The sequence below is a fragment of the Ranitomeya variabilis genome, chromosome 7, assembly GCF_051348905.1.
Source record: "Ranitomeya variabilis isolate aRanVar5 chromosome 7, aRanVar5.hap1, whole genome shotgun sequence".
Taxonomy (NCBI): Eukaryota; Metazoa; Chordata; class Amphibia; order Anura; family Dendrobatidae; genus Ranitomeya; species Ranitomeya variabilis.
The window spans coordinates 125,318,060-125,343,047 of NC_135238.1; the positions used below are offsets into that span (position 1 = coordinate 125,318,060).

At 44.7% G+C, this 24,988-nt stretch overlaps 1 protein-coding gene across 1 annotated transcript in view; it reads right to left on the reverse strand.

The window, feature by feature from the left end:
* LOC143786364 (carboxypeptidase O-like) overlaps positions 1 to 24,988 on the reverse strand; it is a 220,049-nt gene that overhangs the window by 39,305 nt on the left and 155,756 nt on the right. Inside the window, exons 6-8 of the mRNA XM_077275700.1 lie at positions 13,322 to 13,426; positions 7,043 to 7,153; positions 3,851 to 3,938 (exon numbers count right to left, since the gene is read on the reverse strand). Of these exons, the coding sequence (XP_077131815.1) occupies positions 3,851 to 3,938; positions 7,043 to 7,153; positions 13,322 to 13,426 (304 nt within the window). The remainder of the gene's footprint in view (positions 1 to 3,850; positions 3,939 to 7,042; positions 7,154 to 13,321; positions 13,427 to 24,988) is intronic.

The following is a 24,988-nucleotide window of genomic DNA, read 5'->3' on the forward strand; positions in this document are numbered from 1 at the left end:
CATGGTTTTAGTATGCGCTTATGCGGTCTCCATATCTCTCTCCCCCCCTTGACGCACGCCTTGCCCGCTCGATGTGGCGCCGGTCAGGAAGATTTACTACAAGATCAATATTTCTAATGATACCTGTGGCCTGTAAGGGTGGCCTGTGGGGTAAGTGACAGAGTCAACAACCTGGTGCTCCGTCATAACTCTTAACAGTATGGGTATCTTGAGAACACCGATTGTGTTAGTAACATAGCAGACAAGGCAGCCCACAACCAGACAGGCCCTTCTGGCATTTGCCAGATTTGCCAGATGGCCAGTCCGGCCCTGGTCACTGGTGATCACTGTATTACCTGTACACTGACACTATATACAGAGCTCCTGTGTATAATGTCACCAGTGATCACTGTATTACTTGTACACTATACACTATATACAAAGATCCTGTGTATAATGTCACTGGTGATCTCTGTATTACCTGTACATTGATACTATATGCAGAGCTTTTGGGTATGTCACCGGTAATCACTGTATTATGTGTATACTGACACTATGCACTGTGTACTATATACAAAGCTCCTGTGTATAATGGCACTTATGGTAAAATTAGTATTTTGTTCTTTTTAGTATGTTGTGTAATATGTAGTCTGGTCATATTGTGGCCGCATTTGTCCCTTGTAGGTGGTATTATTTGGTAACTATGTGGTGGTAATATATGGTCCGACCATGGTGTGGTGGTATTTGTCCCTTGTATGTAGTATTTTTGTTCATTTAAAAAAATGTACTGTATGTGACACATTCCCTTAAAGAAACAAACAAAAACATACCTAAAAAGAGTACAGGATATTTTTTCCAAATATTTAATAGGTTAGAGTAGTGTACGGCCTGCCCAAAAGAGTTTATTTTGTTGTGATGGCGGCTTAAAAAATCTTTAAGAAAAAACAAAAGCTGCTGGCTATGTATGTGATCCTGTGTTAGATGGGAACTGATAATGTGTGATTGGTGAGGACTTGGTGCAGAAGTGGAGTTTTTCTATGAGTGGGTGGTTGGACTGTGGAAGGTTTGAGGTTTGGGGGCGGAGCTGAGGTGGAGTCTGGGCGGAATCTCAAGGGAGGCTGAAAATTTTGCCATTATGGGGCAAAAAAATTCCTGGTGGAAGCTCTGCTCTTGACTAACAAGACTAAATTTACATAAGGGGAATAAAGGGTCATATCTCAGGAACAGATAGGCACAGAAACAAAAAGAAAACAGCAGATTCAGGAGAACAGCAATATTTCTATCAAGTTAAAACCCAAACCACAAGCAGCATGAATAAGAGCCTAGGTGTATGACTGCTCACCTAGCCAAATCAGTTCTCATGCTTCGCACTGATGAGGGCCAACAGCCCGAAAAACCATGTCTGTGAATTGAGATACTGATTTGGCTTTTATCCTAAGTCATATTACAAGACTCGTTAAAGGGTTGATTGTAACTTGTAGGATTGCTACTTCCAACAGATGGTGCTATAGAGTTCATGTCCTCTTTTTCTCTGAAGAGGCAATTTACATATTAAATTTCCCCGAGGAGCATTGCACGGTGAAAAAGCCTTCTAACCTTGACAAGCCAGAGCTGGTATGTCACTCTCCACAAGGAGAAACCTTACCCCTAAAGGTACCGTTACACTAAACGACTTACCAACTATCACGACCAGCGATACGACCTGGCCGTGATCATTGGTAAGTCGTTGTGTGGTCGCTGGGGAGCTGTCACACAGACAGCTCTCTCCAGTGACCAACGATCAGGGGAACGACTTCGGCATCATTGAAACTGTCTTCAACGATGCCGAAGTCCCCCTGCAGCACCCGGGTAACCAGGGTAAACATCGGGTTACTAAGTGCAGGGCCACATACTCACATTCTGATGTCTGTCACGTCCCCCAGCGTCCACAGGGTTAAAACTACTTTCAGCAGGAGCGCTGGTAATGCACGCGCTGCTGCCGAGAGCTTCCCTGCACTGAATGTGTCAGCGCCGGCCGTAAAGCAGAGCACAGCGGTGACGTCACCACTGTGCTCTGCTTTACGGGCGGCGCTGACACAGTCAACCCTGTGGATGCCGGGGGACGTGACAGACATCAGGATGTGAGTATGTACTGTTTTTTTTTACTTTTACAATGGTAACCATGGTAAATATCGGGTTTCTAAGTGCGGCCCTGCACTTAGTAACCCGATATTTACCCTGGTTACAAGTGAACACATCGCTGGATCGGCGTCACACACGCCGATCCAGCGATGACAGCGGGTGATCAGCGACCAAAAAACGGTCCTGATCATTCCCATTGACCAACGATCTCCCAGCAGGGGCCTGATCGTCACACATAACGAGATCGTTGCTTACGTCACCAAAAGCATGACATTGCAACGATATCGTTAACGATATTGTTATGTGAGACTCAGCCTTTAGACCTGACTGCAGAAGGGTAAATATTTATCTGGTGATTCAGAGAAAACTGTTTGTCAAGCTAGCTGGGGATAACGGGAGAGACCTGACTAGTTTGGTGTTGCCCATGGATGTTTTTTCTCCACCCCACTCCTGTTGACTAACAGGTCTCTCACTATGTACACAGAGAAGGAGTAAAGGGGAGAAGCCAGACAGGGACTGCATGGTCTAGTCAAGGTTCACTCTATCGCTCCCAGTCAGATTTCCAAGTGTTTTCACTTAAAAGTTGCAACTTATAGCGCCGGCATCCCTGCATGCGTCCCTCCTCCTCTGGCTGGGACGCCGACTCACTAACCACCATGGCCCCCATCCTGCTTCTGCCCAGTATCTGCGCACAGCTTGCAGATCCCCAGGCACTGCGCTTAGGGCACATGTACTCTGACTCTCTTAAAGGGATAGTGCCACCAACTTAAAGTGTCCCCAACAAATGGATGGGAGACACTTACTATTAAAGGCTGTCTTGTTGCATTGCTGAATGCTTGCTAGTTCTCAGGTCCCCTTTACTTGCCTGTCCCTGCCAGTACCTGCTTTTTCATATCTGTACCTGCCTCCCTGTACCTGTTGGTTGTTCTTGTATTCCAGCAGTGCCTGCCAGTACCTGCCTGCATGCGTATCAGCTATGCCCGCCAGTGCCTGTCTTCACTTGCCATGCATGCCTGTGTACCAGCCGTACCTGTCTGCACCTGCTGTGCCAGTCTGTATACCAGCCGTACCTGCCTGCACTTGTCGTGCCTGCCTGTATACCAGCCGTACCTGACTGCACCTGCCATGCCAGTCTGTATACTAGATGGTATAGAGACAAACTGGCATGGCAGGTACTGCCTGCACCTGCAGTGCCAGTCTGTATTCTGGCTGCACTTGCCAGTACCAGCCAAGTCCTGGTCGCTCCAACTACTTGCTCTTTTGGGGGTCAGCTGCTATATGTCCAAGGTCTGTCCTGGAGTAGCACCTGGTATCCATCTGGAGCTACGTCTAACCCCACCATCTGAGGTTCTAGCGAAGAGTCAGGTGTTCGCCTAGTCACATCCCCCAATTCCACTCAAATAAATTCACTCATCTCTAACTATTATGGTTTGTTTGTACCGTGGCATAAATAAAAGTTACATTTGAATATTGTTACAATTACTCTAGTCTATACTCACATTTTCAGTGAACTGAATTTGCCATAGTTGGGATTCACTTACATTTCCTACAGTTTCAGTGGGATGTCTGGTTTGCACGTTGAGATCGATCGTGCATTTACTCAACACATTGAGCTGAAAGCTACATTTAAAGCTCACAAAGCCTTGAGTTATAAGAGATGTCAAACCTATTTTAATGGTTCATGCCTTTTTATATTACATTTTATATACTTCTAAAAAATAGGTCATAAACTTTTGAATTGGTAACTTACTACACCATTGTGCATCAAAATTGCGGTTAAGGTCCACTCCAAAACAATCATCTGTTTGGGGTGACCTATTCTTTCTCCACAGACGTTCCTGATTTGAAGAAGAAAAATTATTGAAAACTTCAACTTAATAACATATTTGATCCTACTCTAAAATATTACCACCCTCATTTCAATTTACAAGAGATTACTCCCACAGCATATTTTCAATATAGCAACACATGCTGGATATCCTTACTCTACTTACTAGATATTTTTAAATATCAAATTTATTGTTTTGGTTAGGTAAAACTACATTATAACACCAAGGAACAGTACTGGTTCCGCCAGTATTACATAGATGCGGATCTCCAGATCTCTCATGGAGGCTAAGTCAGGTGATAAAAGTTTCCAGTACGGACAACATTCCAATTTTTCAATAGCTTGTGTGATTTTATTTTTTTAAGTATGCACCACACTAAACAATCATATGAAACATTTTGGATTATTGTTGGAAAATATCAAGCCATATTTGGATCATGTAGAACTGGCTCTTGATGAAATAACACTACAATATAAGGATGGTAGTAACACAAGTGAATTTGCATATATTATATTATATAAGCAATGTGATGTCCAAGGTATCTCCGTATGACTGCAGGATTGTGTACCGGCACCAAAAATCATCACAGCGCCTTGCACACAATGTGAGGATTCACAAGTCTGCAGTCACATAAAGTGACGTAGGCACGGACAACCTTTCTAAGCATATTAACCCCTTAGTGACCACCAATACATGTTTTTACTGACCTGTGTTATAAGAGACTAACATCCCCCGACATGTGACCATCCTGTAGCTGTAGCTGTACAATATAGCACACAACTTGCTGCATCAGTGACGATTAATGCTGGTACCGACTATAGTTGTTTAACTCTTTAAATGCTGCTGTCAATAATGACTACAACATCTATATGTTTAAAAAATAACGACAAAGCATTTCATAGCGAAATGCGCGTCGGGTGTGGTGGACTCCTGGACTCTCTCCATTGATTTTGGTAAATGTATGTTCTTTTATGTATTGTATTAGACGTGTTTAAGATGGTTGCACTTGGATACTGCCATGTCGCTATATATGGCACATTTAGCCTTATCTATTAATACCCGATACATGCATGTTTTTTATGTATTTATTTATATATTTATTAATGTTAATATCTATCTCTATTCATTAGTATAGAGGTTATAGCACTGGCTAGGAATAAATAAATAAGTGCCATCTTGTGTCTTTTTTCTAAATTCTACTATTTTTGCCTAAATGAGAGTTATATTTATACACTGGTATTTATATTATTAGTCTCCAGGTTCGTCCATCTTTTTTCTGTGTCTGTTGGTTTTTACCTTTGCCTGTTTTGGCTTTTTATGACCATTTTATGACCATGTTTGGTCTTGTTTTATCTTTTATCATTAATAAACATTATTTTTTAAATTGTCTATGTGTGGTGCCTCTATTTGTAGGTGTATTAACATCTACCGTATATGTATTTAACAGAGTGTGGGGCTTCCTAACCCAATCGGCACCCTGAGATCTTGATCGTGTGGTCCTGATGTTTGCCATGGCAGCTCATGGCCAAATAATGTCTGCCAGCTACAGTGGCCTGTTCAGAAGTTATCAATATTTTGATGGTAAAAATAAATTTCTTCATTCATCTCATGCCACTTTGCATTCATTCCTGAAAAGCACTTGAAGGGTTAATTGACGAAACGTGCATTGGAGCGACGTGCTTTATCCAGACATATCCACGTGTAAGTAATCCTATGCCTTAGAGCCTTTCAGGCCCTTTTTTTTGCACACAAACTTTGCACTTTAGTTTGAATGCCCTGATAGACTTTCCTTTATATACCACTCTGTAGCTTCTAACATTAGGATTTTTTCAGCCTTTGTTATTAGACAGAACAAGTGTTGTTTAATGATCTGTATCTTGTTGGCATTTGATTAATCTGTTATAGCCCATGATTTTGGTCTGTCTGTGTAATACATACCGATAGACTCATGTAGCATTGTTGGCAGGTGGATTGTGGCTTTTCACTATGCACTTTATCTGTCTGTATTTCCCTTTATTCTACCTAACAGCCTCTGTATTTTATAATATGTATTTTAACTTATTCTAATAATATCGTTATCTTAGGACTATACTGTTTGAGCCCTCAGCTCTATATCCTTTAGTATCTATATAATCCATTTATGAGTTGTCCGTTATACCCATTACTTTGAATATTTTTTGTGTTATTTTAAATACGTTGAGGGGTGCTGTTTTTAAAATGACTTTGGTATTTGTGGTATTTTCCAGTAAGTAGGACATCCAAAGTCACTTCAAAGCTCAACAGGTCCCTAAAGAAAATAGGATTTGTAAATTTCCTTGAAAAAGGGAAAAATTACTGCTACATTTTTAAACCTTTTAAAATGTGAACAAAATAAGACAACATTTTACAAATGGTAAAGCAGACATGAGGGAAATGTTATTTATTAATGTTTTTATGTGCTGTGACTATCTGGATTAGGCCGGGGTCACAACATCTCATAGCACTCGGACCAGTATTCATCTATGGGGCAGCTCCCATCATGGTTTTTTATCTCGGCCGTTTACAACAAGCGAGTGAAATCGCAGCACGCTGTGATGGTCACCAACACTCGGCCGAGTCTCAGCTCACTCGTGTGAGACAATGCACATCACTCGGACCCCGGATCACTTGCTGACCCCGGCTATGGAGGAGATGGAGAAATTAATTTCTCCGCCTCCTCCACAGCTGTGCTCCGATCAGCTCTGTGCAAGAGGCTCGGAGCACAGATCACAGCAGAGCAGGAGCCGAGGGTCATTAGCATATCGCATCTGATGCTCTCGCATCGGATGCCATACACTTGTCTGGTCTTGTCCTTAAAGGGATAATCATTGAAAGGTTGAAAATTTCTATTTTTTTGACATTTTTGTAAAATTTCTGATAGCTTTATAATCAAACGCAGAAAATATCGACACAAAAAAATAGCATATGAGAGCTGCCCCATAGGTTAACATTTGGTAGAGTGCAATCTGATTTGTTATCGGAGTGCACAAACTAGTTCAATTCCATCGCAAGTGGGTGCAAGCCCAAACTTTGTTCTTGAACTGTTTCTTATACACTCAGTAGCTGTCATCCTATACCGTACATCAGAATCTTACCGTTGTCCAGGTGTAAATATATCCATCAACATTTAACACAGGTATAATATAAAAATCCACTTGTTTGAGGAGTTTATTTATTAACTGGTCACTCTCTCGTTTCGTTAGAATCTAAAGAAGAAGAAAATGGAAAAAAAATACCTTCAATGTCTGAAGCCAAAGTTGTTTGGTATTATAAAGTCCTCAAAGGCTACATTCACACATCCTTGCGACATGTCCGTGTGCTATTTTTTAAACAGACATCACACTGTTTTGTTCATTCTGCATCCCAAAACTCGGAATTGGAAATCAATCAAAAAATGTCATCTATAATGGGTGAGAGGAGTTTATATGGCACCCCAGGAATCCGGTTGTCACAGTGGTATTGCCTGCCTCCTGGGGAGGGTGATGCCATGCCTGGAAGCGAGAAGGAATCCCCGTAGCATACAACACTTTCCTGACTCCAGGCCAGAAGGGGGAGCTCTAAACACGGTTTCAAGGTAGCTTCCCTATAAGTTCTGGCTTGGAGTAAAAGTTAGAGTCAGTCTGTGTGAGACAGTGAAGGGAGAAGAAGCAAAGGAGAGAGAAACTGGAAGTGGAGATGCGATTGAGCTCACCCCCAGGATTGAGCACCAAAGAAACCAGACACCGGGGTCCAAGGTTGTGTGGGATCTGTACACCCCACAGCTGAAACCAGAGGGCAGGAGATTACAGGTCTCCTGGCCACAACTGACACCCAAAGGCACAGCAGCAGATTAGAGCCTGGAGTCACCTGTAAAAAGGCTCGAGCTGCCTGCCATGCAGGTAGTGTTCCACCTGAGGGACAGATTAAGAGAGGAACTTGAGGAAAGCTAAGGCTTCAAGAACCTAGAATTCAGCACATAAAGGAAGGAAAGCTGTGTACTCCAATTATTTCCTGCACCCCAACATTTACAACCCCTCATAGACTGTCCTGGTAGCCCTTGGGCCTCCGCTCCACCTGTAGGGAGTGAAACCATCTAAGCTGCATCACCATCAGCTCCAGCAGATCCCTTTTAAAGGGAATAAAGTTTGTGTTCATGATGCCACCTGTGGTATTTGGTCAGTGGGGACTGACGCTGCTTTAAGGGGTCCTCTGGGGTGATGTTATGGCAGCTAGATGGCATAACTTCCCACAGGTGAAGTGTATCCCCAGGGCTCCCGATGTGTAGATGAAAGATGGTGGAAGATGCAGTAAAGAATGTGGACACAAGGTTGCAGTCTCTTTACCTTTACTGAAGACTTCAGCATCCACAATCCAGAGCATCATATCACAGGGCAGGCAGGGTCTGGCCGGCTTGAAGTCCCCTTACCCAGGAGGAAATCAAAAGCCTTCCTTTGGTGCTGTAGTGTTGTAGTCCCTTACTGCTAAAATCTCACATAAGGTCCTCACAGATGTCATCTCTCTCTCTGTCCCCCAGGTAGGATAGGACATAACCCGTATGACTGGTGGCTTGAGGCTGTTTATAAGGACTCTAGCACGCCACGGCCTCGTAGGCTATGTCCTTACTCTATAACGTACTGTCATGTCCTCTGAAGTGTGAAGTAAATTGTGCTACTAATTGGGTTGGCTCCTGACCAATTATTGATTTAGGAATAGGGGCTGGTGACAGCGGACCGTTCTGAGCTTGTTGGGTAAAGCTGGCAGCGATGGAACGGGGTTTATAATTGTATTGCTCAGCTGCTGCTGGGAATAGTTATATCGCCCTCAATGCAGTGTGCCCATTAGCCAATACATAGTATGGCAGCCTTTCTGGTGACTAATTATCCTAGGTGCAGTACCCTGTCTGACCTGAGTGTAAGGAGGGCACCAGAGAGCTGCAAGTTTCAAACCGGAACTGGGAAGTGCGATATAGATAAATCCCCTTCAGAAAAGAATCGGGGCCAGCCAAATGACCCCGGTTCCAGACATATTGGTGTTGGCGGTGGGGATGATAAAACTATCCCCCTGTGATTCATGACTGTCCCTGAATGTGTGTCTGTGGATAGGTTCTTTGAGGCTTTAGGACTGATTTTTGATGAACCAGACCGGGTCAGGGTGGCAGAGGACATGATCATGGGTCTCTCCTAGGGTTAAATCACTGCCGAATGGTATTGTTCAGAGTTCAGACGGTGGTCCACCGAAGTGTAATGGAACTACTCTGCGCTAAGATTTCAGTTCAGGAGAGGACTGTCGGATCATCTGAAGGAGGATCTGACTCTCCATCCACCACCCAGCTCTTTGGAGGAGGTCATGACTCAGGCCTTTCGAATGGATTGGAAGTTGCGGGAGAGAGATGTAATTCATCGGGAGGTTCCTTTACATACTTCTAATTCTGATGTCATGCCATATACGGAACCTATGGAGTTTAGGGCCATTAACCTCAAGGAGAAGGAGAGGAAGTGAAGATGTGAAGGGAGATTATGTTTTTATTGTGGAAGTCCTGGACACTGTAAAAAGGAATGCTCCTCTTGCCCACCGACTAACAAGTTGCCGGGAAATGCCTAAGTCTGGGTGATTGCCGAGGAGGTCACCTAGACTTTCAGGTACCTTTTTCCTCATTTCAAAAGATTTTGATGGAGATGGAACTTTGTTGTGGAGATATTTACACACCCAATTCAGCTTTTGTGGACTGTGGGTCCTCCATGAACTTCATTGACTCAAGCTTGGTGTCCAAGAGTAAGATAGAGACAGTTAGGCTTGAAACTCCAATCCATATCATTGCCATTGATAAGACATCGCTGGTTAAGAATATTGTTAAGCTTGCCTCTGAGGAGTTCCTCCTCAAATTGGGTTCCTTACATCAGGAACGCATTTCATGTTATGTTCTGGATAGTCTTCCAGCGGGACTGGTGTTGGGATTCCCTTGTTTAGAAGTTGCATAATCCTGTTATTGACTGGGAATCTCAGGATATGTGGTCCTAATTGTTCAAATAGTTGTCTTTCTGCTGTTCTGATGTCCGTTAATCTGGAGAGTATTCCGGAGTACCTGAAAGATTTTATGGATGTGTTTTCCAAAAAAGAGGCTGAGGTCTTGCCACCACATCGCCCCTATCATTGTACTATTAACCTCATTCCGGGTGTTAAATTGCTCAAAGCCCGTTTGTACAATCGTTCCGGCCTGGAACATACTGCTATGAAAGATTATATCTCAGAAAGTTTACGTACAGGTCACATCCATCCCTCTGTCTCTCCTGTGGCTGCTGGATTCTTTTTTGTCAAAAAGAAAGATGGTGGTTTACGCTCTTGCCTTGATTTTCGGGAACTAAATAAAATTACGGTTAGAAATACTTACCCCCTCCTGCTTATTCCTGATCTTTACAACTAATTACCTGGGGCTAAGTGGTTTTCCAAGTTGGACCTCAGGGGAGCATATAATCTTATCTGTATTCGGGAGGGGGATGAGTGGAAAATGGCATTTCTCACCTCTGAGGGTTTGTTTGAAATTTGGTCATGCCCTTCGGTCTCATGAACTCGCCAGCGTTTTTTAAAAATTTCATTAATGATGTATTTTCTGACTTTATTGGGTGCTTTATGGTGGCTTATGTAGATGACATTCTTGTATTTTCTTCTGACAAAGAATCTCACATGGGTCATTTTCGTGCAGTTCTTCAAAGGTTACGGGAGTACTCTCTGTTCGCTAAACCTGAGAAGTGTTCATTTTGTGTCCAAGAGCTTTCCTTTCTGGGGTTCATCGTTTTTACCAAGGGGTTTCGTATGGACTCTGGAAAGGTACAGGCCATTGTTGATTGGGTTCAACCCAGAGACCTCAAGGGTCTTCAGCGTTTTTTGGCTTTTGCCAATTACTATCACAAATTTATTAATGGGTTTTCTCAGGTGGTTAAGCCTCTCACTGCTCTCACTCGTAAGGGGACTGATCTTAAAAACTGGTCGTCTCCGGCAGTTGTAGCCTTTTCTGCATTGAAAAAATGTTTTATGTCTGCTCCTGTGTTGGTCCAGCCCAATCCGTCTGAACCCTTCATTGTAGACGTGGATGCATCAGAGGTGGGAGTGGGGGTGGTGATGTCTCAGGGACCCATCACTTTGACCAACTTAAGACCTTGTGCCTTTTTCTCCAAGAAATTTTCTTCAGCTGAGAGAAATTACAATGTCGGGAATAGTGCATTATTAGCCATAAAATTGGCTTTTGAAGAATGGAGGCATTTTTTTGGAGGGGGCTGTTCATTGGATCACGGTGATTATGGACCACAAGAACCTATCTTACATTGAGTCTGCCAAATGTTTGACTCCTAGACAGGCGAGATGGTCGCTTTTTTTTCTAGCTTTCATTTTTCTATCACCTCTCGGCCTGGTTCGAAGAATGTCAAGGCCGATGCCTTATCTCGCAGCTTGGATCCAATATCTCTTTCTGAACCTCCTTCCTCCATTCTTCAGCATGGGGTTGTCGTGGCTGGTGTATCTTAGGAATTGGAACTTGAAATCTGTGAGGTTCAGTATCTTGCTCCTCCGTCATTACCCGATAACAAGTTCTTCGTCCCAGTTCAGTATCGGTTGAGGATTCTCTGGGATTTCCACGAATCTGCTCTCACAGGACACCCAGGAGTCACGGCCACCCGGAGAGCTATTGCTAGACTGTTTTGGTGGTCTTCTGACATTGCCGTGTTTGTGTCTGCTTGTGACACGTGTGCCCATGATAAAATCACCCATAACCGGCGGACAGGGGAATTGATGCCATTGCCAAATCCGGAGAGACCTTGGACTCATTTGTCCATGGATTTTATCACTGATCTCCCTCTTTCCAATGGTAAAACTGTGGTCTGGGTAGTGGTTGACAGATTTAGCAAACACACCATGCAACCGCACAACGTGCTCTATAAACAACTTAGATCAGTTCGCCTGTATGTAGAAGAATTATTCATTTGCTATGAGCGCCGACCACTGGGTGGCGCTCACAGCAAGCCGGCAGTGACAACCATAGAGGTCTCCAGGAGACCTCAGGTTTTTAAAAATATAAAAACAATAAAAAAAAGAAAAGTTTAAATCACCCCCCCTTTCGCCCCATTCAAAATAAAACAAACAAACAAAAAAAATACACATATTCAGTATGTCCGCATTCAGAATTGCCCGATCTATCAATAAAAAAAGGATTAACCTGATCACTAAACTGTGTAGAGAGATAAACAGAAAATGCCAGAATTAGATTTTTTTGGTCGCCTCGACATTACATTAAAATGCAATAACTGGCGATCAAAAGATCTTATCTGCACCAAAGTGGTATAATTAAGAACATCAGCTCAGCATGCAAAAAATAAGCCCTCAACTAACCCAAGGTCATAAAAATGGAGACGCTACGGGTATTGGAAAATGGCACAATCTTTTTTTTAACAAAGTTTGGATTTTTTTTCACCACTTAGATCAGTGTTTCTCAACTCCAGTCCTCAAGACCCACCAACAGGTCATGTTTTCAGGATTTCCTTAGTATTGCATAGATGATGGAATTGATGCTTGAGCAGGTGATGAAATTATCACCTGTGCAATTCTAAGTTAATCCTGAAAACATGACCTGTTGATGGGTCTTGAGGACTGGAGCTGAGAAACACTGACTTAGATAAAAAGTAACCTAGACATGTTTGGTGTTTATGAACTCGCATTGACCTGGAAAAACATAATGGCAGGTCAGTTTTAGCATTTAGTGAACCTAGTAAAAAAGGAAACAAAAAAAACTGTGGGATTGCACTTTTTTGCAATTTCATGCACTTTGAATTTTTTCCCATTTTCCAGTACATGATATGTTAAAACCAATGATGTCGTTCAAAAGTACAACTCATCCCGCAATAAACAAGCCCTCACATGGCCATTTTTACCCAAAAAATAAAAACGATATGGCTGTGGGAAGAAGAGGAGCAAAAATGAAAATGCAAAACCAAAAATACCTCTGGTTGTTAAGGGGTTAAGATTTTTGAGGGCTTATTATGAAATTTACTGCTAGGCACCCCCACCCCTCTCGATCAGCTGTTCCCTGATGTACTGACTTACATAGCTGCACAGCACAGCTCTGTCAACTGCCTAGTGGCTGTGGCTGAGTACTACACATGCTCTTTCTATTTCAATAAATAGGAGGCAGAAATGCAATACCCAGCCACTGCCACAATGCAATAGACAGAGATGTGCTGTGCAGCTCTGCAAGTCTCCACTTCCGGCCACAGCCAGCAATGAGCCATCAATAAAAAAAACCCCGGACAGCCCTTTAAGTGATGTCTTTTCAATGGGTTATATTAAGATTTACTGAGATAGAAATGCCCCTTTAACTTTTTTTTATATAATCTATACAAGGAATGTACCTCTCTCATAAACCACTGGCAATAAGCTACAGCAATCCATTCTCGAGCATGAATTCCACAGTCCATAAATATCACTTTCTTTGTCTCTGCGGATGGCCATCCCACCTGTAAAATATAAAATAGTACGGTGTGCAAATACATTATCACAAAGATGCCACAAAATGTGCAGAATTTGTTTTGGAGATGCTGAGGATTTTACCCTTTGCATTGTCAGTCCACTGCAAATCCGAATCTGAATCAGCCCGTAACACATGCAGATTTTACAATGGATTCACCGCAGCCAAGTCCTACAACATACCTGACGGGAATCTCATTGTATGGCCAGGGCCACATTAACGAATCACGAGAGCAGCTAATGACACAGCTTCTGAGGAGGAGACAGGAATCGCACTGCACTCTGGTGATACCTGAGTGCAGTGAGATGTTTCACATGAACCCAAAGACTTATGCATAGATGTATATCGCGCTACAATTGATGGCTAATACAGTAAAACAGCTGTTGTTCCAAACCGAAACACTTAATTAAATGTCTTAATAATACTTGCTTATAGCTTTGGAGCAGGAAGAAAAAAAACGTCACTGAGAACAGAAGCATATGATTAAATTGGTACGAATGTGAGATGTGTGTCGGCTCACCAGCGTGGTATAATTGTGTATACCTGTATCCACACCAGTATAACACTGTACCTTTTGTAAATAGATTTACTTCTTGACAGTAAATGTTGTTATTTGGTCAACGTCTGTATACACTGATTGTCTGTCCAGAGCAGACTCGGGTCAGGAAGAGCACTAAGACCCACTGTGCTGCAGCAATAAGTAACCATGCACGCACCACACTACATTCTGGCACCAAAAGACTTAAGGCTGGAATAGAGCCTGTGGTTAGATAGTTTGGTATATTGACTATTCAGGCCTCGTTTATTGCCAAAACCAGTGTTTCGTATTTGTTGCTACGTTTTCTGTTGATTCTGTAACTAAATATCCTAATCTACAAGTAGGTGCCGACACAAAATGCAATGGACCCCAGACCAAGCTTGAACTTCCTTATTGTTTCAGGAGAGAGAGTTTCTGTGGAACATTATAATACCGGGCAGTTGTTCAACTTCAATAGACTTTGTTCACGGCTAATTCGCTGGTACAGATGGTTAATGTTGGGGTATTTTCAATATAATTAAGGACGGACTATTCCGCTGAGTTCATTGAGGTCACATCGGGATGTGGGGGGGATTCTTGGTTTGGGAATAGAAGTAAATGTTTGCAAGATTGTGAACTGCTGTGGTGAACCGCAGGCAGGCCTGTACGTTACACTCATATGATTGAGCCAGTCTCCAGGGTGTAATGGTCAGTTTAGACAGGCACACCAGTAGGTAGATTTATAGAAAATACAGTAGGTACAGATCGTTTGGGTGTGGTTACAGTTAGTTATGGAAAGTGGACTGTGCAGGAGTTGGTTTTTCTTCGCTCGGGACTCCACTGCATCCTGAAGAACACTCCCCGGTACACAACTTACATAAATGCAATCCGATTTTTAATCAGAATGCATTCATCCGATTTAATCACAAGGGTGAGCTAGCTCAAAAGCCTATGTTCATAACATTGAAAGCTGAATACCTAAGATTATGTGCTGAACGTGTCTGCCTTAGGTCGCAGTCACACATCTGTGTGAATTCTTGCACCTTACATTTTTTATCCATGTAACATTGACTCTGCCCATATTTTGCATTCATATTTTTTTTCTTAAAATTGAATAATAAGAACTAAACATTTTTATTACCATTGTCTATTAGTAATGAATCAGTGAAAATTAAAGAAAAATGGAAGGAAAACTGAAGTACAGACTATGTCTTCTGCTTTATCCATTTTATACGAAACATTAGAGACTTTAATGGTCACACTAACTAATTCACATAATGGATGAGAGAAAGACATGCTCTGAGACTCATGGACCAGGTACATGGATCATTATTTTTCAAATGAATGTCTATATAACAAATATGTATGCCGGTCTTGATGAATCAGGTATGAGGGTTATCCAGCCTGAGGTCAGACAACAATTTTTCATTATATTTGTATACACTGAATACAACTATAAATTCCTATGCAAACTGAACAGTTAGGCTGTGTGCACACGTTTAGGAATTTTCGCTTTTTTTTCACATTTTTTCACTATAAAAACACGATAAAACAGCCAAAAAAACACATACATTAAGCATCCTATTTTTAGAATGCATTCCGCATTTTTTGTGCACATGCTGCGTTTTTTTCCATGGCGGAATCGCATTCCTGAAAAAACGCAGCATGTTCATTAAAGTGCGGAATTGCGGCGATTCCGCACACATAGGAATGCATTGATCCGCTTACTTCCCCCATGGGGCTATGCCATGCGGGAAGTAAGCGGATCATGTGCGGTTGGTACCCACGGTGGAGTAGAGGAGACTCTCCTCCAGGCCCTGGGTACCGTATAATTGTTAAAAAAAAGAATGAAATAAAAAATCATGATATTCTCACCTTCCGGCGTCCCACGCAGCTTTCCCGCTCCTCATGACGCTCCAGTCCCAGTAATGCATTGCGAAAATGACCTGTGAAGACGTGCGGTCTCGCGAGACCATACCTCATCTGGGGCCATGCCGCAAAGCATTACTGGAACCGTAGCATCGCGAGGAGCGGGAAGCCAGCCGGGGGACGCCGGAAGGTGAGAATATCATGATTTATTTTAATTTTTTTAATTATTTTTAACACTCTATCTCTTACTAGGGCAGCATCAATAGTAAAAAGTTGGTCACGGTGTAAGCCTTCTTAGCTGGGAGACCTGACACCTGCAATACATACAATTTTTTTCCCAGTCACCTTCAGATGGCTGGCACAAACATCAGTTTCATGCAGTAATATTGTTAGAAAAATGTAAGAAAAGTAACACTGGTAGTTGACTGAAAGGAAGTGCAGGCCTGTCTGACTGGGAGCCCTACTTACACAGGCAACCCACCAGATAGAAACCCAACTTGGAGTCTCTCGCAATTCAAAAAAATATTATCACTAGTGTTGAGCATTCCGATACTGCAAGTATCGGGTATCGGCCGATATTTGCTGTATCGGAATTTCCGATACCGAGATCCGATACTTTTGTGGTATCGGGTATCGGGTATCGCAACAACATTAATGTAATAATGTGTAAAAGAGAGAATTAAAATAAAAAATATTGCTATACTCACCTCTCCGACGCAGCCTGGACCTCAGCGAGGGAACCGGCAGCGTTGTTTGTTTAAATTTCGCGCTTTTACTTGGTTACGTGAAGTCCCGGCTTGTGATTGGTCAGGGCGGCCATGTTGCCGGGACGCGGACCAATCACAGCAAGCCGTGACGAAATTACGTCACGGCTTGCTGTGATTGGTCCGCGTCCCGGCAACATGGCCGCCATTAACCAATCACAAGCCGTGACGTCACGGGAGGCTGGACATGCGCGTATTTTAAAAAGCGCGCGTGTCCAGCCTCCAGTGACGTCCCGGCTTATGATTGGTCACGGCGCCATGTTGCTGGGACGCGGACCAATCACAGCAAGCCGTGACGTAATTTTGTCACGGCTTGCTGTGATTGGTCCGCGTCCCGGCAACATGGCCGCCCTGACCAATCACAAGCCGGGACTTCACGTAACCAAGTAAAAGCGCGAATTTTAAACAAACAACGCTGCCGGTTCCCTCGCTGAGGTCCAGGCTGCGTCGGACAGGTGAGTATAGCAATATTTTTTATTTTAATTCTTTATTTTACACATTTATATGGATCCCAGGGTCTGAAGGAGAGTTTCCTCTCCTTCAGACCCTGGGAACCATCAGGAATACCGTCCGATACTTGAGTCCCATTGACTTGTATTGGTATCGGGTATCGGTATCGGATTGGATCCGATACTTTGCCGGTATCGGCCGATACTTTCCGATACCGATACTTTCAAGTATCGGACGGTATCGCTCAACACTAATTATCACACACCACTTAAGTGGCATAAATTTCCAAGAGTAGAAATATTATAATAGGCCTCTGACACACCTTTCACCACAGGCAACTCACCAAATGGAGACCCAACCTGGAGTCTCCACATTTCAAAAAATTATTTATAACATCAGCAGCAGTAGCAACAGCAGGCACAGAAGACACCACAAAGGTGGCACAGACTGCAATAATGCAAAATCAATGCATGACACTAAAAACTACCCCATTGCTTAGTGTGCCAAGTTTGCAACTGAGGTGCAAAAGTAATTAGAGATCGATGACTTGTTCATTTTGATGAAAGCTAGGTGGTCTACATTTTCAGGGGACAGCTGGATGCACTTATCCATCAGGACACCACCAGCAGTGCTGAAGATAGGTTCCCAGAGAACAGTGGTTGCCAGACGTGACAAAACCTCCAAGGCATGACAGGCGAGCTCAGGCCACTCTTCTATTTTTGAAGACCAAAATGCTATAGGGTCCAAACCCCACTGATGGCATTGATATGGAGCTCCAGCTTTCTTAGAGAAGTAACAGCGACTGGGCAACTGATACTAGAGGACTGTGACGGCCATCATCTTTTGGAAAACATCTGTATCCACCAGGGGAAATGCAGCATTTCCGTGGCAAACAGATTGGAGATGGTGGAGTTGAAGCTCTTAGCTTTGGCATGTGTAGGAAAAAATTTTTTTTACGTGACCACAACTGTGGGACCAAGGGCTGACTGCTATGCTGAGAGGGTGGAGCAGGGCCGGACTGGCCATCGGGCAGTTCTGGCAAATGCCAGAAGGGCCGGTGGCAGTAGTGGGCCGCTCGAGTGTGCCGCTGTCGGCACACTCTCCCCGCTGTCGGCGCACTCCCGGCCCCGCATTCAAGTATACCGGCGTCATAGACGCCGGTACAGTTGAATGTAATGATGGAGGAGAGAGCGTCTGCTGACGCCCCCTCTCCCATCATTCCCTGCTCTGCCTGCCGCTGACACTGCGGGTGCGCGATGACGTCATATCATCGCGCACCTGCTGTGTGACCGGGCGGGCAGACTGCGACTGCTGAGACCAGAGCCAGAGCAGCGCGGGGCAAGAGGAAAGGCGAGTAGAGTGTTTTTTTTTGTTTTTTTTTATCAATGAGTGATGAGTCTGACTGGATTGTGGAGCTATGGGGGGGGGGCTCTGCTGCATTCCATACTATGGGGCTGGCTGCATTCCATTCTATGGGCCTCTGCTGCCTTATATTCTATGGGGCTGGCTGCATTCCATTCTATGGGCCTCTGCTGCATTCCATACTATGGGGCTGGCTGCATTCCATTCTATGGGCCTCTGCTGCATTCCATACTATGGGGCTGGCTGCATTCCATTCTATGGGCCTCTGCTGCATTCCATACTATGGGGCTGGCTGCATTCCATTCTATGGGCCTCTGCTGCATTCCATACTATGGGGCTGGCTGCATTCCATTCTATGGGCCTCTGCTGCATTCCATACTATGGGGCTGGCTGCATTCCATTCTATGGGCCTCTGCTGCATTCCATACTATGGGGCTGGCTGCATTCCATTCTATGGGCCTCTGCTGCATTATATTCTATGAGGCTGGCTGCATTCCATTCTATGGGCCTCTGCTGAATTCCATACTATGGGGCTGGCTGCATTCCATTCTATGGGCCTCTGCTGCATTATATTCTATGGGGCTGGCTGCATTCCATTCTATGGGCCTCTGCTGCATTCCATACTATGGGGCTGGATGCATTCCATTCTATGGGCCTCTGCTGCATTCCATACTATGGGGCTGGCTGCATTCCATTCTATGGGCCCCTGCTGCATTCCATACTATGGGGCTGGCTGCAATCCATTCTATGGGCCTCTGCTGCATTCCATACTATGGGGCTGGCTGCATTCCATTCTATGGGCCTCTGCTGCATTCCATACTATGGGGCTGGCTGCATTCCATTCTATGGGCCTCTGCTGCATTCCATACTATGGGGCTGGCTGCATTCCATTCTATGGGCCTCTGCTGCATTATATTCTATGGGGCTGGCTGCATTCCATTCTATGGGCCTCTGCTGCATTCCATACTATGGGGCTGGCTGCATTCCATTCTATGGGCCTCTGCTGCATTCCATACTATGGGGCTGGCTGCATTCCATTCTATGGGCCTCTGCTGCATTCCATACTATGGGGCTGGCTGCATTCCATTCTATGGGCCTCTGCTGCATTATATTCTATGGGGCTGGCTGCATTCCATTCTATGGGCCTCTGCTGAATTCCATACTATGGGGCTGGCTGCATTCCATTCTATGGGCCTCTGCTGCATTATATTCTATGGGGCTGGCTGCATTCCATTCTATGGGCCTCTGCTGCATTCCATACTATGGGGCTGGATGCATTCCATTCTATGGGCCTCTGCTGCATTCCATACTATGGGGCTGGCTGCATTCCATTCTATGGGCCCCTGCTGCATTCCATACTATGGGGCTGGCTGCATTCCATTCTATGGGCCTCTGCTGCATTCCATACTATGGGGCTGGCTGCATTCCATTCTATGGGCCTCTGCTGCATTCCATACTATGGGGCTGGCTGCATTCCATTCTATGGGCCTCTGCTGCATTCCATACTATGGAGCTGGCTGCATTCCATTCTATGGGCCTCTGCTGCATTATATTCTATGGGGCTGGCTGCATTCCATTCTATGGGCCTCTGCTGCATTATATTCTATGATTCTATGGGGCTGGCTGCATTCCATTCTATGGGCCTCTGCTGCATTATATTCTATGGGGCTGTGCTGCATTATATTCTATGGGGCTGTGCTGCATTCCATTCTATGGGCCTGTGCTGCATTATATTCTATGGGCCTGTGCTGCGTTATATTCTATGGGGCTGTGCTGCATTCCATTCTATGGGCCTGTGCTGCATTCTATGGGACTGTGCTGCATTATATTGTATGGGGCTGTGCTGCATTACATTCTATGGGGCTGTGCTGCATTATATTGTATGGTGGCTGGCTGCATTACATTCTATGGTGGCTGGCTGCATTACATTCTATGCGGGCTGTGCTGCATTACATTCTATGGGGGCTGTGCTGCATTACATTCTATGGGGGCTGTGCTGCATTACATTCTATGGGGGCTGGCTGTATTACATTCTATGGGGGCTGGCCGTATTACATTCTATGGGGCTGTGCTGCATTACATTCTATGGGGGCTGTGCTGCATTACATTCTATGGGGGCTGTGCAGCATTACATTCTATGGGGCTGTGCTGTATTATAGTCTATGGGGGCTGGCTGTATTACATTCTATGGGGGCTGGCTGCATTACATTCTATGGGGCTGGCTGCATTACATTCTATGGGGTTGGCTGCATTACATTCTATGGGGGCTGTGCTGCATTACATTCTATGGGGGCTGTGCTGCATTACATTCTATGGAGGCTGGCTGTATTACATTCTATGGGGGCTGGCTGTATTACATTCTATGGGGCTGTGCTGCATTACATTCTATGGGGGCTGTGCTGCATTACATTCTATGGGGGCTGTGCTGCATTACATTCTATGGGGCTGTGCTGTATTGAAGTCTATGGGGGCTGTGCTGTATTATAGTCTATGGGGGCTGAGCTGTAATGCTGGATACAGCTGTAATTATATGTTATATAGTCGTGTTACACTCCCCTCACTTCTTGTAGCCTACAAGTGTACAAAGATATTATACAGTCACCATGTCACAAGTGGGCCTGTGTGACTTCAAATGCCAGGGCTGAATTTTAGTCCCAGTCCGGCCCTGGGGTGGAGTACGGAGAACAGGACAAACTACTGGACTGTGCGTGAGGTGCAGGCGGAGATGTTATGGTGGATTGAGAAAGATGTGTTGTGCTAGGTGACACAAAAACTGCAGGCATGTCCACTTCCATAACAGCTGACGGGCTCTCACTTACCATGACTGTAGGGGTAAACAAGTGGAGTTTCTGCTGCCAGAGACCAGTGTGAGAAGACTTTACATGGTGACAGAAGAGGAAGAATCAGCAGATGTGGTTGCTGGGATGGTTGGTGGTTGGGGATGCCCGCTAGTCGACATTTAAGCTCAGTGAGATTCTCACACTAAGGCATGTTGATAGCGCATGTGCTGGTGCATGCTTGAGTTATCAAATTATGGCAACTTTTGCCCCTGCTAAGTTCTATTTTTTGCAAATTTGGCAGATAACGTAAGTTGGGTCATTTTTTGCAGTCTTAATAAAGACTCAGGCTAGGCAACCCTTGCCGCCGCTGCGAATTGAACACTCGCGGCTGGTGCTGGTCACAGCCACAATTGGGGCTGAGGATGCAGTGTTTGTTGTGGTTACATCACTCTGTGTGTGTGAGGGAAGCCAAAACATAACCTCCTCATCTTCCTCCTCCTCCGCCTCCTCAGCTGAGCTACTCGGCTGCGTACTTCTGGGTTCACAACAAGTCGCATCTACAACCTCATTGTCATCCTCTCTCTTTTCACACTCCTCACCCTGAGATTCACCCTTCTCATCTTCCTGCCCTAACACCACAGTACAGTCCGCATATGTCTCTGGTATTTGAGCCACATCAGGATCACCTCCACCCTCCAGTGGTTAATATCTGGTGATGAGGGTCTGGATTCTGCTCAGACCCCACTTTGCCTGGCTCTGGATCCAACATGAAAAAATTTTGGTCATCGGTGCAGATGCTTTCCTCCTCTTGATTCTGTGATCAGACCTCTGATGCCCATGTAATAAAATGTATGAACAACTCTTCAGAATGGCCCATCTGTGGTTCCCCACAGTCAGTTGGGTGTCTGGAAATTTGTGACGCGAGGGTAAATAAGAGTGATTGGGGTGCCACCTCTGAGTGTTGTACTGTGTGTGATTCTAAGGTGCAGGAAGAGAAGAAAACGCCACTTGATGCAGTGCTTGCCATCCACTGGAGCGCATGCTCTTTCGGGTGCTCATCTACACGGTGTACCTCTGTGTGGCTGCCAAAGAAAGGGAGTCGAGTAGCCATCCAGTTACAAATGTTGTCAGTGGTCTTTGGATAGGACAAGTCAGTGTTTGTTCAGTTGAGCTGTCATTAACTTTAGCACCTAACCCACATACATGTCAAACACCAAGCCTGTTCCCTCTTCCACCATGACCTCACTTTTTTTCACTCATGTTCTATGTAGCCTTCCCCTCTTTTAACCTGTTGTTTCACAACCTTTGGCCCAAAGTTGTCAGTCACCTGTCACTAAATGAACAATCACTATTTATTTTCTTAGATAGTGTGCCTGAACAACAGTTATACCTAACGATTTTTAAGTGGAAATCTGGCCTTCTGATTTCACACTGAAACATCACAAACGATTTGGTTTAGCAAATGGGGCCCCCTGAGACTGCCACACAGTTTTTGCACAATCTAGATAGATGCTGGTAGATCGATTTCACACAGGACAGGATCCTATCTAGCTAACTTACAAGTTCACTTGCAGCACTATCAGGAGCGGCTTCTCTTCATTGACACTGAGAAATGCACCAGCAAAACAAAATGTCCGCTTATGATATGGCCAGGGACATGTGACTTCCGCAGCCAATGACAGAAGACCTTGCGTCATGACATTGTGGATGATTTCTGCGCCCTGATTGGGGAATCAACAAACAAAGTTAAGGGGAAAAAAAGAGCGCGCCGCTCCTCTAACCTCTCCACACCCCCTCTCCTCATAAAACACATCCCCACACCCATCCCACTTATCATACAGCACCACTATCCTACCCAAAGTAATAATACTTTTGCCCAGCAACAATGGTGACAGTCCCGACAGTTCCGGCCTAGACACGCAAGAGAGACCACTATTCTGGTCCATCTTCCTACATTCCCCCACTCCATTAGCTTGCCATTCCACGGGCGAGAATTCTTGCAAAACACTTTGACGTCTTCTTTTCTTTAGTACATCTCTCATCATCCTCTTCTTCTATTGGGGGATCTGGCTCAGGAGTCTCTGGGATCTCTTCTGCTCGTACTGTTTCTTTTGATAGACAAGGCCGGAGCATGTTCCGAAGAACTATCCGAGTGGGAGAGCTCTGCTCTCTTTTAGGCTGAATCTCATACACAGTCCCCTCGGGGCTGACTCGTCACTTTACCCGGTATGGGTCTTTTTCCCACCCATTTTCCAGCTTGTCTCGAGGATGTCTTTCCCATACTAAGACACGGTTTCCAACCTGAAGATCCATTGCCCGCTATGGAGTCCTTTCAGCATGCTCTGACTCCCGAAGCTTGATCTGTACCAGCTGATGCAAAGTCTGCAGGCGATGACGATGTTCTCGAACCCAAGAGGACACCCCCGTCCATGGGTAGTCCTCTTCTGGATTCAATTCCAACTCAGTAATTCCCTTTCCAGTCCGACCGAAGAGGAGAGAATAGGGAGTATAACCCGTGGTTCAGTGCACTCGATTATTGTATATCCATACCTAATCTGATACATGCTCAGGCCACCAGGACTTCCGATCTTCCTCCAGGGTTCTCAACATCTGAATAACCATTATTTTGAACCGCTCACAGGCGCTGTTTTCCTGAGGGTGATATGGTGTGGTGCGGGATTTGTCGATCCAGTACATGCAATGTAACTTTTCTATCACTTTTCCCAAGAAGCAGGTTCCCTGGTCAGAATAGATCCTTGACGGACATCCATAAAGTTGAATGAAATTTTTTCAGATCAAATGTGCAGCTGACTCCGCAGTTTGGTTCCAGGTTGGAGTTACAACAGCAAATTTTGTGAAATGATCCACCATCACTAAACAATGTTCATACCCCTGGTGGGCCAGCCTGATTGTCAGGTAGTCTATTATTAACAGCTCCAGAGGAGCTGATGTCACAATGGACTGTATCAGAGATCTCTGCTCTGGCAGTTCAGTCAATTCACATGTCTCTACAGGTCTCTTCCACGACCGAGTATCAAAAATGAACTATTGCAACCACTGAAAGGTCTTCTCTTGGCCAAAGTGCACCCCTTTTTCATGTGCTTTGGTTGATATTTCAGACAACAATGCTTCTGGAACCCAGGTTTGCCTGTAGCTGCACTTTCTGATATAGCAAACCATTCTTCATCTGTAGGCGTTCCTACTTTCGAAAAATCCGCAGAGTTTCCTGGGACAGGGTAGTTCTCTCCGATAAACTGGGTAGTTTCTTTTAGGTCACACACTGTCTAAGCAGATCAAGCACACTATCTTCTAGTTGTAATCGGACCCACTCATCCTGAGATTGGCCCAAGATGCCCCCCTCAGTAGGGATCTGTACCTGGTCCTGCAATGCCACCATCGTCCTGGCGAGGACTAGGAATCTGGAGACAGCTTTCATCTCTATTATGCTCATGTTTTGCCCTAGATAGAACACCAGCACTTCAGAACCGAACAAATATTCCACGAACCTATCTGTCATAGCCCACACCAATGCCAGCAGTTCTGACTTAAAGGAGCTGCAATTGTCCGGATTACATTTGGAATCATGAAGGGACCGACTTGTGTAAGTGATCACCCTCTCTTCCGTCCTGTATCTGTGACAGCACAGCCCCAAGTCGCAGCAAACTTTCGTCGGTGTGGAGAATAAACGGTTGAGAAAAGTCTGCATAGGCCAACACAGGAGCTTCAATCAATGCTTTCTTCAAACCTTGAAAAGCTTCCTCTTGATGTTCCTTCCAATGAATGCTCCAGTTCTTTGCACCTGAGGGTGC